This window comes from Berghia stephanieae, chromosome 14, assembly GCF_034508935.2.
Source record: "Berghia stephanieae isolate SIO BIC M18660-M18661 chromosome 14, UCSD_Bste_1.3, whole genome shotgun sequence".
NCBI classification, from domain to species: domain Eukaryota; kingdom Metazoa; phylum Mollusca; class Gastropoda; order Nudibranchia; family Aeolidiidae; genus Berghia; species Berghia stephanieae.
In genome coordinates, this window is record NC_088373.1 from 1,308,128 (window position 1) to 1,323,216 (window position 15,089).

General features: G+C 36.7%; 2 protein-coding genes across 3 annotated transcripts in view; one reads left to right on the top strand and one right to left on the bottom strand.

The window, feature by feature from the left end:
* Positions 1–2,089, top strand: part of LOC144959904 (uncharacterized) — a 4,633-nt gene extending 2,544 nt beyond the window's left edge. For both annotated transcript variants that reach the window (XM_078892747.1, XM_078892748.1), the window contains exons 2-3: positions 1–285; positions 1,542–2,089. The exon at positions 1–285 is cut by the window's left edge and continues 41 nt beyond it. In XM_078892747.1, coding sequence (XP_078748873.1) covers positions 1–285; positions 1,542–1,748 — 492 coding nt within the window. In that variant the 3' untranslated portion in view covers positions 1,749–2,089. The remainder of the gene's footprint in view (positions 286–1,541) is intronic.
* Positions 2,090–8,579: 6,490 nt separating this feature from the next.
* Positions 8,580–13,633, bottom strand: LOC144959930 (uncharacterized). Its single transcript, XM_078892788.1, has 3 exons — positions 13,473–13,633; positions 10,516–10,838; positions 8,580–9,520 (listed from the first exon to the last, which is right to left on the bottom strand). Exons 2-3 carry the CDS (start codon positions 10,828–10,830, stop codon positions 9,182–9,184), a joined length of 654 nt encoding a protein of 217 aa, XP_078748914.1. The 5' UTR covers positions 10,831–10,838; positions 13,473–13,633; the 3' UTR covers positions 8,580–9,181.
* Between the last annotated feature and the right edge of the window lie 1,456 nt (positions 13,634–15,089).

Sequence of the window (15,089 nt, forward strand, 5' to 3'; positions counted from 1 at the left end):
TTCACGTATACCATTGGGGGAGAGCGATGCTGTCTGAATAAGAAGTTCACATCTATCCAAGAGGAACATTATGGCTTCAATGTCACCATCGTAGCTGATTATGACAGAGGGAAAATCTTTATAAAAATGCCAACATTCGATGAATTATACAACTTCAACGATGGAAAACAGTACAAAATTGAAAGTAATGGAAACTGTCAAAGCTCAGACTTGAAACCATTCATACTTAGCAAGCGGTGTGTCCCTGACGGTGCAGAGTCGATTCCATCTGTAGTAGATGAGGAGGTAAGATTATCCTATTGTCTACCTTTGATTGGTTATCTAGTCTTATTGTGGTATGACACTAGCTTTCGTATCGGAAGGTCCTGAGTTTGAGCCTCTCTTGGGAATAGTTGAGTCCCATCGTACTCCGGTGTAAAATGAGTATCTGGCCGTTAACAACGTTGTTTTTCTCCGAATACAAAGTACAAGCACCATCAGGCATCATGTCTCGTTCAGGTCCTGGGTTCTACCCTCGCTCGGCGCATAGGTGAGCCCTTGGAAAAAGGCTCTTTACTCACATTCTTTCACCGTACTCAGTTGTAAAATGAGTACCCGGTCTTTAACAGCGTTGTCTCTGTCCGAAAAAAGTTGCATGCAATGTGGAAGTGAAAGTGAAAGTAGACAAATCTAAAAAAATACGAAAACACAACAAACTACTTTCACTTCGACTTCCACATCGCATGCAACTTCAAACCACTATAATAGTCTCGACACCAAAAGATTACAGGAAGTATGAAACAACACACAATCATAAACAACAATAACTATTACACACACTTCCCGTAGATTGTCATAGAAATGAACCGGTACTGTAGATGTTAAACAATAATAATTATACTTGAGATGTTTATATACACAGATATATATATATATAAACATCTCAAGTATAATTATTATTGTCGTAATAGACTGACTGAAATTTTCATTAGACTAGATTTAACAAATTATCCGAAAACTGACGTTATTTTCAAAGGTATAATATGCACTGTATATTGATGAAATAAACCGGGACTCTTAGTATGAGATTAAAGTTAAAAGCTAAGGTATCCATGGTAATAGCTTGTAAAACCTAGCAACAGGAAGTCACGTGAGCATTAACTCTCTCCTTACATGCCAGATTCAGAATTTTCCCCAAGACGTTACATCCACTCAACACAAAAAATAGATTTTTCTAACTCAAACAGAAGATTAACAAGTGCATTCTATGCATAATATTGTTCAGCAAAATGAGTTCTACAATACAGTGTCACGTTTTTATGGCTAAAATAAACACATTTTCTTCAAATTTTGTGAGAAACAAAAAAAAATGAGATGAGAAAGTTGTTGGGTGCATCGTAACGAATGTGACGATTTTTCTATAGTTGGTAAGAAGAGGGTTAAGCAGGAGGTATCAATTATTCTTAGATTATGCAAAATAAATTGACTCTTCCTTTTTTCCGATCCTTAAACAGTATAATTTCCATGATAATAAGTTACTTAAAATGTTCTATCCCTCATAGGGTGCAAGGAGTTGGAAATTTGCACGTGACGCAGAAAAAGCAATGAAATGGACGTTTGATAAGAAGTGTAACCCGTTGCAAACAGCTCAATTCATACCAGGCTGGGACGACTACTTCATTTATACTTGGCACACCTATGAACCAACGATTGACGAGTCTGTGTTTGAAAAAGATACCTCTGTGTGTGAAAGTAAAGTCAACGCCTAGTGAAAAAAACTCGAGTTGTTTCACTTTCGTGTAAAAATTTATTTTTCTTTACAGAATGCAAGAGTATCTAGGGCAGATTGTGACAAATGTGTCATTTGAAGATATAATATACTATGTTGTCATTTGAAGCTATAATATACTATGTCATTTGAAGCTATAATATACTATGTTGTCATTTGAAGCTATAATATACTATGTCATTTGAAGCTATAATATACTATGTTGTCATTTGAAGCTATCATATACTATGTTGTCATTTGAAGCTATAATATACTATGTTGTCATTTGAAGCTATAATATACTATGTTGTCATTTGAATAAAGAGAGTTATGGCAAAACCAGATGTTTCCAAAAAAAAATTCAATGAATCTAAGAAATTTTTTACAGTACCATGGACAGAAAGAATTCAAATATTCTGGTTCTTATTGATGCAGGCCAAAGGTCCAGACAACTTTTGGCAGAAGTTAATGAGAAAACTGAACTATTGTAGACACGTTCGGAGACACAACACCATCCGAAAATCAGTGCTGCATGGAAAAGTAGCGGCAGAAATGCAGGAGGCAAACCAAGAAAGTCCTGGATAGGAAAAGGACAATCGAGTGCTCAGTAATGTCCCTTGAGCGTAAGGAATGGCTTTGTATTGCATTCAACCTCTGTAGGGAGACGGAACTCCGGTAAAAATAATGAGCTTTTATATCCACTAAACTTGCTCAAAGCGCTTTACAAGGGGTCCCTGACTAACAGCAACACTTAGCATTTAGTACGGGACATGACACCTGTTAGGCGATATTACACCATTTTTTCTGACAAAGACAACGCTGTTAACAGCCCGGTATTTATTTTACACATGAGTACGGTGGGAGAATGTGAGTAACGAGCCTTTTCCAAAGCGAAGCTCGAACACAAGACCCTCCGATCTGAAAGCAATTTTCTTACCACAAGACCACTTAGCCAGAATCCTGTAAGATAATGTAAGGTAATGAATCTTATAAGACTCCATCACCCTCCCAGTGCTTCAGGTGCACATAAGACCGATTTAGTCGTCCCTAATCAACTGCAGCTGACGCCTGGGTTATTTCAGTCCTCCCTTGGAATAGACCCTAGAAACTAATTTAACACAACGGGATAAATGAAAGGAATTATTTCTGTTTTAATTTCCTATCTAAATGTTTTGACGAAACTACCATTAATGTGTTTAACCTTCTCCTTATCAACCTCGGAAAATCGTCATATTCTTTACGATGAAATAGAGAGAAATAGAAAGAGAGAAAGAGAGAAGACTGAGAAAGAGAGAGAGAGAAAGAGAAAGAGAGAAAGAGAGAGAGAGAGAGATAGAGAGAGAGAGATCGAGAGAGAGAGAGAGAGAGAGAGAGAGAGAGACAGTCCATTTTCATTCTTTCGTTAGTGTGTTATACAGCCAAGATTGCAACTCCACCAGATGTCAATTTTCCCCACCATCTCTCCGATTTTACAACAGCCTATCGGATAAAATAACATAATCGTAGTTTGAACGCTAGGAATTCTTGAATATCTCATCTGGGACAAAATATTATCATAGATTTCATAGATAAGAAGACCAAAATAAAATTATCCCTTCAAAGGCATAGTCCCTTGGAGCGGGAGTTTATCCCGGTTTCTATAACGTGGAACGGACAATAGTAGTTGAAGACCCCATTACAAAAATCACTTATGATTTTGAGCCAATCAGTGATAAGTTTAAAGCCTAATCAGCTCAGTTCATTAACCAAATTTGTTCATGATAAACAAAATCCCAATATCTGAATACTAAAATCTTATTTTTATATACTCTATGTATCCAATCCAAATGTTAACTTCCATTTTATCAAAACTAACTTCCTGCGACATCGGTACATTTAGCACTAGGCTCTTCATTTTTTGCTATCCTTTGGATAGGACGCTACTTTCTGCCAGATCTTATAGACCCAGCTACCCAATCACTGCGGGATGTACAAGGGGTCAGAAAAAATCTGGACTGACCTGAGGTCTCTCTCTCTGTCCCTTTTACATTATGTGGTGCGAGTGAATTACCCACTCGCACCAGTTGATAAGAAGGTAAAAATATACCAACAAAATTGAATTTATAATAGCGCAATATCCACTAAACGTGCTCAAAGTGCTTTACAGATGGTACATATCAAAGAGAACACGTAAGAAGTTGAACAAGACATGACGCCTTTTAGGCGATATTACTTTTTATTTTGGACAAGCACAACGCTATAAACGGCCAGATGGTACTCATTTTTCACCTGCGTACGGTGAGAGAATGTGGGGGGGGGGGATTGGGGGTGGGGGAGTTGGGCAATTTTCTGCCGTAACTTTTTTTTTCTAATTCGTCTTTCACTTTTATAAACATCCATTTTCAAATATTTATAGAAAGATTGAAATTGACGTCACTCGTCTCTCTGTTATTGTTTTAGTCAGTCATTTATAAGAGTAATTCTCACTAAATTGTATTAATTAGATTATAGATAGTGTGCGCTTGGCTAAGAAGCTCACAGCATTGCCATCCGGTAGTATAACGGACCAACACACAAAACTATCTGCAATGTTAAACGTTTATTGTCTGGTTAATACAGTTTAGTGAGAATTGCTCATAAACGCGGATGGCAAAAAAAAAAAAACAATAACAAAGATCCGAGTGACGTCAACTTCATTCTATCTATAAACGTTTAAGGTCACACATTGTTTTGTGTTTTAGTCCGTTATATCGGGCTGGCGGATGTAAAGTTTTTTTTTACTAAACGCAATTCATCAATCTCATAACCGCCTGCTGCCTTTTTTCATTCAGTTCAAAGACTTGTGTTAGAGGGCCCATGCACGCTCAGTTTTCATCCAGGGACGATCGAGGGACAGGCACGGCTGGGTCGCTGTGACCAGATCCCTGCATCAGTCGCAGGAGATTTTTGCCCACACACGGTGAGGTATTTTTCGAGGCGATCGGCGTTCAGGGGCGTGGCAGTATATAAAAAGGTGAACACTTTTTTCTTCGGATTTTGGCTGTTTTCACGTCGGATTCGTGATCAGTGTCAACTTTACAATAGATAGTATGCGCTTTGCTTAGAAGCTCATAACATTGCCATCCGGAAGTATAAGGGACCAACACACAAAACTGTGTGTATCCATGAACGTTTATAGTCGGGTTAATACAGTTCAGTGAGCATTACTCATAAACGCGGATGGCAAAAAACAATAACAAAGACCTGAGTGACGTCATCTTCGAACTATCTATAGGTTTGATACTAGGAACCGTGTGTATGCTCCAAAAATTGTTGAAATTAGAAAAAAAACATTATCTATCAATTATATATTTCGTCTTGCGCACAATAGTGAATACTTCTCACTAAATTATATCAATCAGACTGCTGAAGGAACAAAATTGACATCATTCAACTATTTGTTATTGCATTAAGGCAGCCATTTTGGTAATTAGTTCTCATGAAATTACATCAATCAGACTTTTAACGTTCAAGGTTACTCGTAGTTGTGTATGTCGGTACGTTATTTCCGATTGGCGGATGTTGTGAGCATTTTACCTAAACTCATAGCATCATGGTCCAATACATTCGCATCAAATGTAGTAATAGCTATAATAATGAAACATGTCGTGAGAGTGAGAGAGAGAAAGAGAAAGAGAAAGAGAGAGAGAGAGGAAGAGAAAGAGAGAGAGAGAGAAAGAGAGAGAGAGAGAGAGAGAGAGAGAGAGAGAGAGAGATCGAGAGAGCGGCAGAGAGGAATACTGTATTCCAAATGAAATGACTTGTGCTATATATACTGCTATATTCAATTAAGGTGCTCAAATCACTGTATAAGGATGAGAGAGCGGATGGAGTGAGTAAAGTTCTTGGATAATTATAGAAGGAACCAAATTGACTTCACTCATCTCATTGTTATTGTTTTTAGACACCCATTTTTATGATTAGTTCTCATTAAAATATATTAGACTATAAACATTCAAGGTTCCATGTAGATTTGTGGGCTGGAGCGTTATTTCTGGCTGGCGGACTTTATGAGTATATTAATTTAACAGAGAGCATTGAAGGAATGAGTTTGACGTTAGTCAACCCATTGTCACAGTAAATATTGTTCACATTTATTTTATTAAAATTTTATTTTAGTAAGAACGGAGTTCATCTCACTCCAGTTATATTTCGGAAGGCTTAGAAAAACTTTACCTTCTAATGTTAGATCATCGTTCCTTTAATAGCCTTCCCTCGAATTAATATCAAATTAGTAAAGACTTTTCGTTCTACATTCTGTCACGTAGCCACTTATTATAAAAGCTTACCGATCTAATCTTCCTGACCCCTTACTCTCTACCATCTATGCCGGACGGCCAGCCGCTCCATTCCTCACATGATGTATATATGACTTGACTTGACTTACTTGACTTAGATGCCTTTCGCGTCTCGACCGAAAGATCGGGTCGCCTTGGCTGTTTCCAGTATTTCCTGTGTGAGGTGTCTCCAATATTGCCGGTCCTCTGCTAGGGTTCTCAGATTTTCAAGGTCCCCTGCCGTTATGAGACTAATGCTTTGTCCAAGTGTTGTGAGGTTTTTGTTTAGGATCACGGGGAGTGTTGTGATCGGTCCACCTCTGAAAAGGTTCCCGTGTTTTTGGAAGTATCCCGACATGGCTTGGTTTGCTGGTATGTTTTTGTCCCTGCGTAGTATGTGACCGAAAAGTTGCCATCGTTGTTGTAAAATATCAAGGGAGATTGGTCTTTCTTTTGTGATCTTATAGAGTGATTCATTTGAGATCTTTTTGGGGTATTTGATGTCCAGTACCCTTCTTAGCTGTGTGCGATGGAAGGCGTCCAGATGTTCTTCTTCGGATTTTGTCAACGCCCAAGTGCGCAGTTATACAGAAGTACCGGTTTTACAAGAGCATGGTACAGTTTCAGTTTGGTTTTTCTCTTTATTTTGTCACCTCTAATCCATACATTGGTGAGTTTACTGAGTGCGGCGTTTGATAGCTGTTTTCTTCTTTGTACATCCTCGGTGTCTCCAATTAGTGAGCCGACTTTCTTTGTTCTTTTCCATTCCTCTTTGTTCCTCGATATTGTTGTAAATTCGGTTTTATTGGCATTGACTTGGAGGTTATATTTCATGAGGGTATTTTGTATGATGTCTATATTTGCTGGTGTTGATCCAATATTGGATGTATATATATATATATATATATATATATATATATATATATATATGTATATATATATATATATATATATATATAAGGGAATGGAAGTGAATATCACCAAAACGGAATGCATGGTAATACAGAAAAACCCCGAAAACAACAACACCTGCAATATAACGATTCACGGCGAGCAACTTACCAACGTAGAAAGTTTTAAATACCTAGGTTCAATAGTGACAACAGATGGAAGATGTAACCGAGACATACGAGCAAGAATAACTCAAGCCAAACAGGCCTTCATGGACCTGGGAAACATTTTGAAAAACAAACAGATGTCGTTCGGGATTAGATTCCGAGTCTTGAAGTGCTACGTGTGGCCAATCTTGTTATACGGATGCGAAAGCTGGACTACAAATGCAGAAACACAAAAGAACATTGAAGCTTTTGAAATGTGGTGCTTGAGAAGGATACAGAGAATATCGTATACTGCACACAAAACGAACGAAGAAGTGCTAAAACAAACATACCAACAAATGAAACTAATGCCCTTAATAGTGGATCGACAACTATCCTTTTTCGGACACATAGTAAGGAAAGATAAGAATGAACTGGCAAGTTGTGGAAAAATACCTGGTAAACGCGCCCGGGGGAGACAAAGAAAAACACTCATAGACCAACTGAAGGGCTTCACCAACCTAACAATCCAAGAGCTGTTTGAAAAAGCAAGAGACAGGGAGGAATGGAGAGAGATAATTCATGCAGTATCCGTAGCCTGGACCAGGCATGGAACCTAGAAGAAGAAGAAGATATATATATATATATATATATATATAGATAGATAGATAGATATATATATATATATATTTGAAGATTTTTATCTTTTGGGACTTTGTGGATATTTTTATCTCCACCATCAAGACGCCGGAGCTTTTGCTTTCGACAGTACAGTCATTGACGTATCAAGGACCAAGCCTGAGCCCGCCGTCGGATAAAGAATACAACCCTTCTCAATTGGAAGTGGATTCTCATCAAACGTACCCGTCTGATATTATATTGTCATAAGATACGTAATATCTTCTAACTTCTATTTGTAACTGCCACAATCATTATTCCTCTCATTTAATTAAATTTCATCTTTCTTTTTATTTCATCTTAATTAATTGTTCTTCATTTTAAAGTATCTAGTAAATTCTGCGGCCTTATTCATCATATCTTTGCTTTATGTATAGTCGAGTAGCTCTTTACTCACTTGAACGTTTTGAGAATGTTTAGTGGACATTGCTCTATATAAAAGCTCAATTTTTTTTATCTGAGTTCCTTCTCCCTACAGAGGTTGAATGTCATACAAAATCATTCTGCCCGCTGAAGGGACATTACTGAGCACTCGATTATCTTTTTGCTTGTTGTTGCCTCCACTTTCATATCCAAGACTTTCTTGGTTTGCCTCCTGCATTTCTGTGGCTACTTTTCCATCCAGCACTGATTTTCGGATGGTGTTGTGTCTCCGAACGTGTCAACAATAGTTCAGTTTTCACATTAACGACTGCCAAAAATTTTCTGGACCTTTGGCCTGTATCAATAAGAAACAGAATGTTTGATTTCTTTCTGTCCATGGTACAGTCAACTATCTCTAAGATTCATTTTTTTAAACAATTGGAAACATCTGGTTTTGCCATAACTCTGTTTATTCAAATGACAACATAGTATAATATATCTTCAAATGACAACATAGTAGATTATATCTTCAAATGACAACATAGTATAATATATCTTCAAATGACAACATAGTATAATATATCTTCAAATGACAACATAGTATAATATATCTTCAAATGACAACATAGTATAATATATCTTCAAATGACAACATAGTATAATATATCTTCAAATGACAACATAGTAGATTATATCTTCAAATGACAACATAGTATAATATATCTTCAAATGACAACATAGTGTATTATAGCTTCAAATGACAACATAGTATATTATAGCTTCAAATGACAACATAGTATATTATATCTTCAAATGACAACATAGTGTATTATAGCTTCAAATGACAACATAGTGTATTATAGCTTCAAATGACAACATAGTATATTATAGCTTCAAATGACAACATAGTATATTGTAGCTTCAAATGACAAGATAGTATATTATAGCTTCAAATGACAACATAGTATATTATAGTTTGAAATCACAACATAGTATATTATATCTTCAAATGACAACATATTTTATTATAGCTTCAAATGACAACATAGTATATTATAGCTTCAAATGACAACATAATATATAGGTTCAAATGACACAATGTCACAATCTGCCATAGATACTCTTGTATTCTGTAAAGAAAAATATACATTTACACGAGAGTGAAACAACTCGAGTTTTTGTTCACTAGGCCATGACTCGACACTATCTACTATTACACACAGAGGTATCTTTTGCAAACACTGACTCGTCAATCGCTGGTTCATAGGTGTGCCAAGTATAAATGAGGTAGTAGCCATAGCGACTTTGAACAGAGATGTTTCCAACGGGTTACACTTCTCATCAAACGTCCATTTGATTTCCATGGTTGCACCAACTGCATATTTCCAACTCCTTGCACCCTATGAGAGATAGAACATTTTAAGTAACTTATTATCATGGAAATTATCTTGTTTAAAATTATTTTCAATTCAGCATTTATATAGCGCAATATTCACTAAACGTGCTCAAAGCTATTTACAAGGGGTCTCTGTCCAACAACTATTTTTAACATTTAAGACAAATCATGACGCCTGTAAGGCGATATTACATTTTTTCGGACAGAGACAACTCCGTTAACGGCCAGGTAATCATTTTACACCTGAGTACTGTCAGAGAATGTGACTAAAGAGCCTTTTCCAAGGACTCAACTATGCGGCGAGCGAGGCTCGAACCCAGGACCTTCCGATCTAAAAGCGAGTTTCATACCACTAGACCACATAGCCGCGGGGTTGGTTGTGTTTCGAGCAAATGATCGATCTTCATTGACCATTGCTATTCGGAGTTGACCTGTCCACCTTTAGATCCCTCGCGTGCCTTCCGTTGTTAAACTTTGCGCTTATAGAATAGCAGAGAGCTCTGTGCTTTGAAAAGCTGTGCAACAACAGATACTGGCCGTTTAGCATGAACATGACCAAGTAGGAAGTTCTTTTCTTATAGTCTCAGTTTAGGTTTGATTTGAAGGGTAAAAAGGATTTAAAACAAGATAATTTAAGAATAAATAGGATCATAATATTTTTGTTTTAATCAGCTGATAATTTGAAAGCAGTAGAAGCGTGCTGAAATCGCTTCAAAAATGGGTCCCTGACCAATAGCAACACGTAACATGTAGAACAAGACATGAAGCCTGTTAAGTGATTGTACTATTTTTTCGGACAAAAACAACGTTGTTAACAAGTCAGATACTCATTTTACACCAGAGTATGGTGAGAGAATGTGTGTAAAAAGCCTTTTATTCAAAGACTCAACTATTTGCCAAGAGAGGCTCAAACTCAGGACCTTCTCATCCCGAAAGCCAGTGTCATATATACCACAAGATCACATAACCAATCAAAGGTAAACAATAGGATAATCTCACCTCCTCATCTACGGATGGAATCGACTCTGCACTGTCAGGGACACACCGCTCGTTAAGTATGAATGACTTCTTCAAGTCTGAGATTTGACAGTTTCCATTACTTTCAAATTCGATCCGTTTTCCATCGTTTAGGTTGTATAATTCTTCGTAGTTTGGCATCTTTAAATAGATTTCCCCTCTGTCATAATCAGCTACGACGGTGACATTGTATCCATGTCCTTCCTCTTGGATAGATGTAAACTTATTCAGACAGCATCGCTCTCCCCCAATGGTATACGGGAAGATGGCGGCCACAACCAAGAGAATAGTGAGCATATTCAAATCTGGAGTTAATATATATATAAATTATAAAAACGAAAACCTGAAATAATTATTCATCATCACAAAGCCGAACATGACAACACTCAACATAAGAAACGAACTAACATCTTCATGCAGACGTAGAAACCTTTTATGTAATTACAAACCACCATAATCGCGAAGCCGGAAAAGCACGATAAACACAACAATCTACTTTCACTTTCACAAAAATATTATAGTTATGTAACATTATAAAACATACTTCTTTTTACAATATTTCATGAATCGTCATTTCCTGAACATAATCTTAAAGGCTCAAAATATTAATCATACCGCAGTCTACATCAAGAGATGGTAATTTTCAGGCCCAGATGCCAAGGGGTCTTTCTAGATTAGAGGGAGGATGTGTAATGCCCTGGCACTGGCTGCTAGTAAACCCAACAAGTCCGGAGTTGGCTGTACCCTCCTCGGGTTGCTAGAATGTTTTTTGAATACCTTAACCATCAACCATCCAATCAGAGGTTCGAATCATCGCTATATAAGGCGAGGCGCGGGAAATCAAATGGAGTTCTTTAAGTTTTGTTGAGCTGAACACAATACGGCAATTCCAGCAGTCGTGTTTTATTTTATTTTATTATAGTTGTGTTCCTTCTTCAGAGGTGTCAGGAGAGAGACAATCAGGATGAATGGATAAATAGAGCTGTGTCGTTCCTATTTGTGCTTTAGATGCAACTTTTTCTCTGTAATAAATGTATCGTTTTAGTTAATCTTGATTTTCTTTATAAATACGGGCTTCTTCTTCTTCTTCTTTCTCTTTCCTCTGTTCAGGCTAGGTTCAGGACATTGGCCGTATCTCCCACTCCCGGGAAAACTTATCAACGAGTTCCCTCTGTCTATCTTTCTCCGAGTTCCCTCTGTCTATTTTTCTCCTAGTCTTTTATTTGTGTTGATGAATCGGGCGATCTTGCTCTGCCAACTCTCTGGGAGCGGCCCGAATAGTTACATAAGGGAAAACTGGAAGGCAAGGGCCGCAGTGCAGCGCTGCAAACTGATCTAGCGCGATGTGACATGCTCGAGGCCACACAGCGCATCGGCTAATTGATCTCGGTACTTTATGTAGAACTGCTTCGTGAAAATCTAAAGATTCGTAATTTGTGAGAGAAAAAGATTGTAGTCGCTATAATTATCTTTAAAAATCAACCATTTACCCTGACAATGGTTAAATAACACATTAAAATCTATAAAATGATGTAGTCGGATATAAACTTTCATAATTAATAAGTTGTAGTGACTTGTAGATGCTCCTGACGTTCAGAAATCTGAGCCAAAATTTCGTGTTTCTACGAATCGTTCGTAATAGTGGCAGATCTGCTTTTGGGTACGAAGCAAAGACCATACTGTTATGTCACGTTGTCCCTGACAAACGATAAGATGCACCAATATAGGAACTTTATCAGTGTTTACTTGATAGAAGATGTACTATCATCAAGCTGTTGGAAATACTTTGGCATTACCGATGACAAAATCAGAGCCGGAACGCCCAATGAAAAGAACAAAACTTTTCCTAACAATCACCATGAGTTATGAGCGACTCAATGCGCTCGCTGTCGTTATCAAAAGAAATCTGACTGCCATTTAATTGTCAATTATAAGTCAAAGTGGAAGACCATACATACAATATTACTGTTTATTATTATCATCGGCTTTTTAAATCTGATTTCCGCCATCAAGACGCCGTAGCATCCTTTATCACCTTTGTCAGTTTTATTTATCAAACTCCTTTATATATATAAGACTCATTTTTCAGAACATAAAATGTAAGTGACTTTCGGTAACATTAATATGTCAAAAAGTATTTAAAACAAATCACTATGCAAAACAAACCACATGTGTCTCGTTACTAAGCGATGCCCAACACATGTAAAAGATAATCATGAAGGATTTACCAATTCGATTCGTGGCTGGGACTTCTTCATGGTTGTCCAACAATTGTTAGTAGATATTAAAGAGTGTTTAAGAGTGATGTCTCAAATACATCTCAATTAAATGTCGATAAGTTTTACAATACTTATTAAAATGTGCTCATTTTAACAATGAGTGATTGGATGATAGATGAATAAATAGTTACGGAATGTAAACAAAAATTTTTAAAAGATTCATGAACGAGGAATGAAATAAAATGAAATCCGCGATACAAAAGCAAAATGAAAAGGGAATGACAATGAATAGTTGAATAAATTTTTTTTAAGTCTTTTTTTTTTTCAATATGAACAGTGGTTTCCAAAACTATCTAACTCGGTTTTTCCCATTTTGAGATATTGAGGATTATTTCCCCTACAATTTCTCATTCGGTCTGTTATTTTATCACAATTAAACTTCAAATTCACACTAATCTAAGGGAATTATTGTGCACCTTGATGCTTAAAATATAATTTACCAATCAATTTATCTCATGGATGGAAAATTTCAAAAAATTGAAAAATGAACTTCAGGAATTCTAGAAAACCAGCCTTCACACACACACACAAACACACACACACACACACACACACACAGTATTTGGATATCTATATATTTCAGTGTTTGCAAATGTATTTACCCAATATTATGTTAATGTTACTCTCATGAGCAACAAACCGAAAAATAATTTGACTCACCAGAATAACACAGAGTGTGTTCCCAAGTGTTTGGGAAATATTGGTTCCGAATGAATTTCAAACTTTAAACAACGGATTTATATAGCAAATAATTTACTCCCACCTCCTCCACGTGGAAATTGAAGAATGGTTGCATCCAATCAAATGTACACACAATGAGACGCTGATGGCCGGTCGACCAATAGATTTGTTACTTGATTGATAGTGACGTGACAAGATTAAACGCACGTGGGAGGTTTGCCGCTTGACGTGTACGTTCCATCCCTTGCCGTGACAGACAGTTGATGCCCTAGCTCTGTCTACATAGCGAGCAGGGCTGCCAGGTGGCCAAGTACTTTTTCAAATTGGTGAAAAATGTCCACGAGGTGAACCATGTTTTTATCTATTATTATTTATTATTAAATAATTTTAAATGAATGATTTTACAATTTTCTATCATTTCAAGATTTTTCCTAGTCGAGTTGATTTTTATATAACCAAAAATTGATGAGTTTGTCCATAGAGTCAAAGTATGTTTAGTGCTAAGCCAAGTGAGGTTCTATTTGGCTACTTTTGAAATTGAAATTGGCTACACGGATCTCTGCCATTTGAAAGCTTCTTTGTGTACTTATACATGGTACTGTGTTTTCAGCCCACACGTCGTCGTCGTCGTCGTCATCATCATCATCTTCATCTTCGTATCTCTATATATCATTCCAAAGTATGATATTATAATCTCTATATGTTTCAGTCTTTGTAAGGGTATTTATACTAAATGTTAATGTTACTCTCATGAGTATATATGTATATATATATATATATATATATATATATATATATATATATATATATATATATACATATATATATATATATATATATATATATATATATATATATATATATATATATATCGCAACTAATTTATTGCAACATGGAAGCATATAAAAGATACTTAAGTCTCGCAAAGGACTTTGACATACCCCAGGAAAGAATATTTTCATGGTGCAAAGAGAATATAAAAGAAGAACAAGAAGAAAGAATACGTAGAGAAGAAAAAGAACACGAAGAAAGAATACGTAGAGAAGAACGAGAAGAAAGAGCACAAGAAAAGGAAATAAAAAGACAAATAGCTTTAGCAGAAGAAGAAACCAAAAGGACCCAAATGATGCTGGAAATTAAAAAAAACAAAAACCGGTCATGAGAGAAAACGTAATAATGGTGATGAGTTTCTCATGAAACTCCCCCGCATGCCAACCTACGATGAACGCTCAGACTGTCTAGAATCCTTCCTTCACCGATTCGAAGTTCAGGCTAAAGGTTATCGGTGGCCAGAAAGCAAATTGGCCACAGCCTTGATTAACTGCTTGTCTGGAGAACCGCCGAAAGTTATCTATACCTTAACAACTGAAGACGCAGATGACAATGGCAAAATTAAAGACGCTCTACTAAAAAGATGTAGATTAACGGAAGATGGTTACCAGGAAAGGTTTCACACTGCAAAACCTGAAAGTGGAGAAGACTTTAATCCATTCGTGAACCGAATTACTCAATTTTAAATTCGATGGCTTGAGTTGCCAAACGTAAGACAAGACGACTTGGCTGGCCCTTATTATCCAACGCTGAAGAATCGAATCT

Bases quoted from the DNA above. Each gene is read 5' to 3' on its own strand.
- LOC144959930 (XM_078892788.1), bottom strand. From the start codon at position 10,830: ATGCTCACTATTCTCTTGGTTGTGGCCGCCATCTTCCCGTATACCATT. The intron at 9,521-10,515 runs GTGAGATTATCC...TATCTCTCATAG, and splicing joins TTCCATCCGTAGATGAGGAG to GGTGCAAGGAGTTGGAAATA.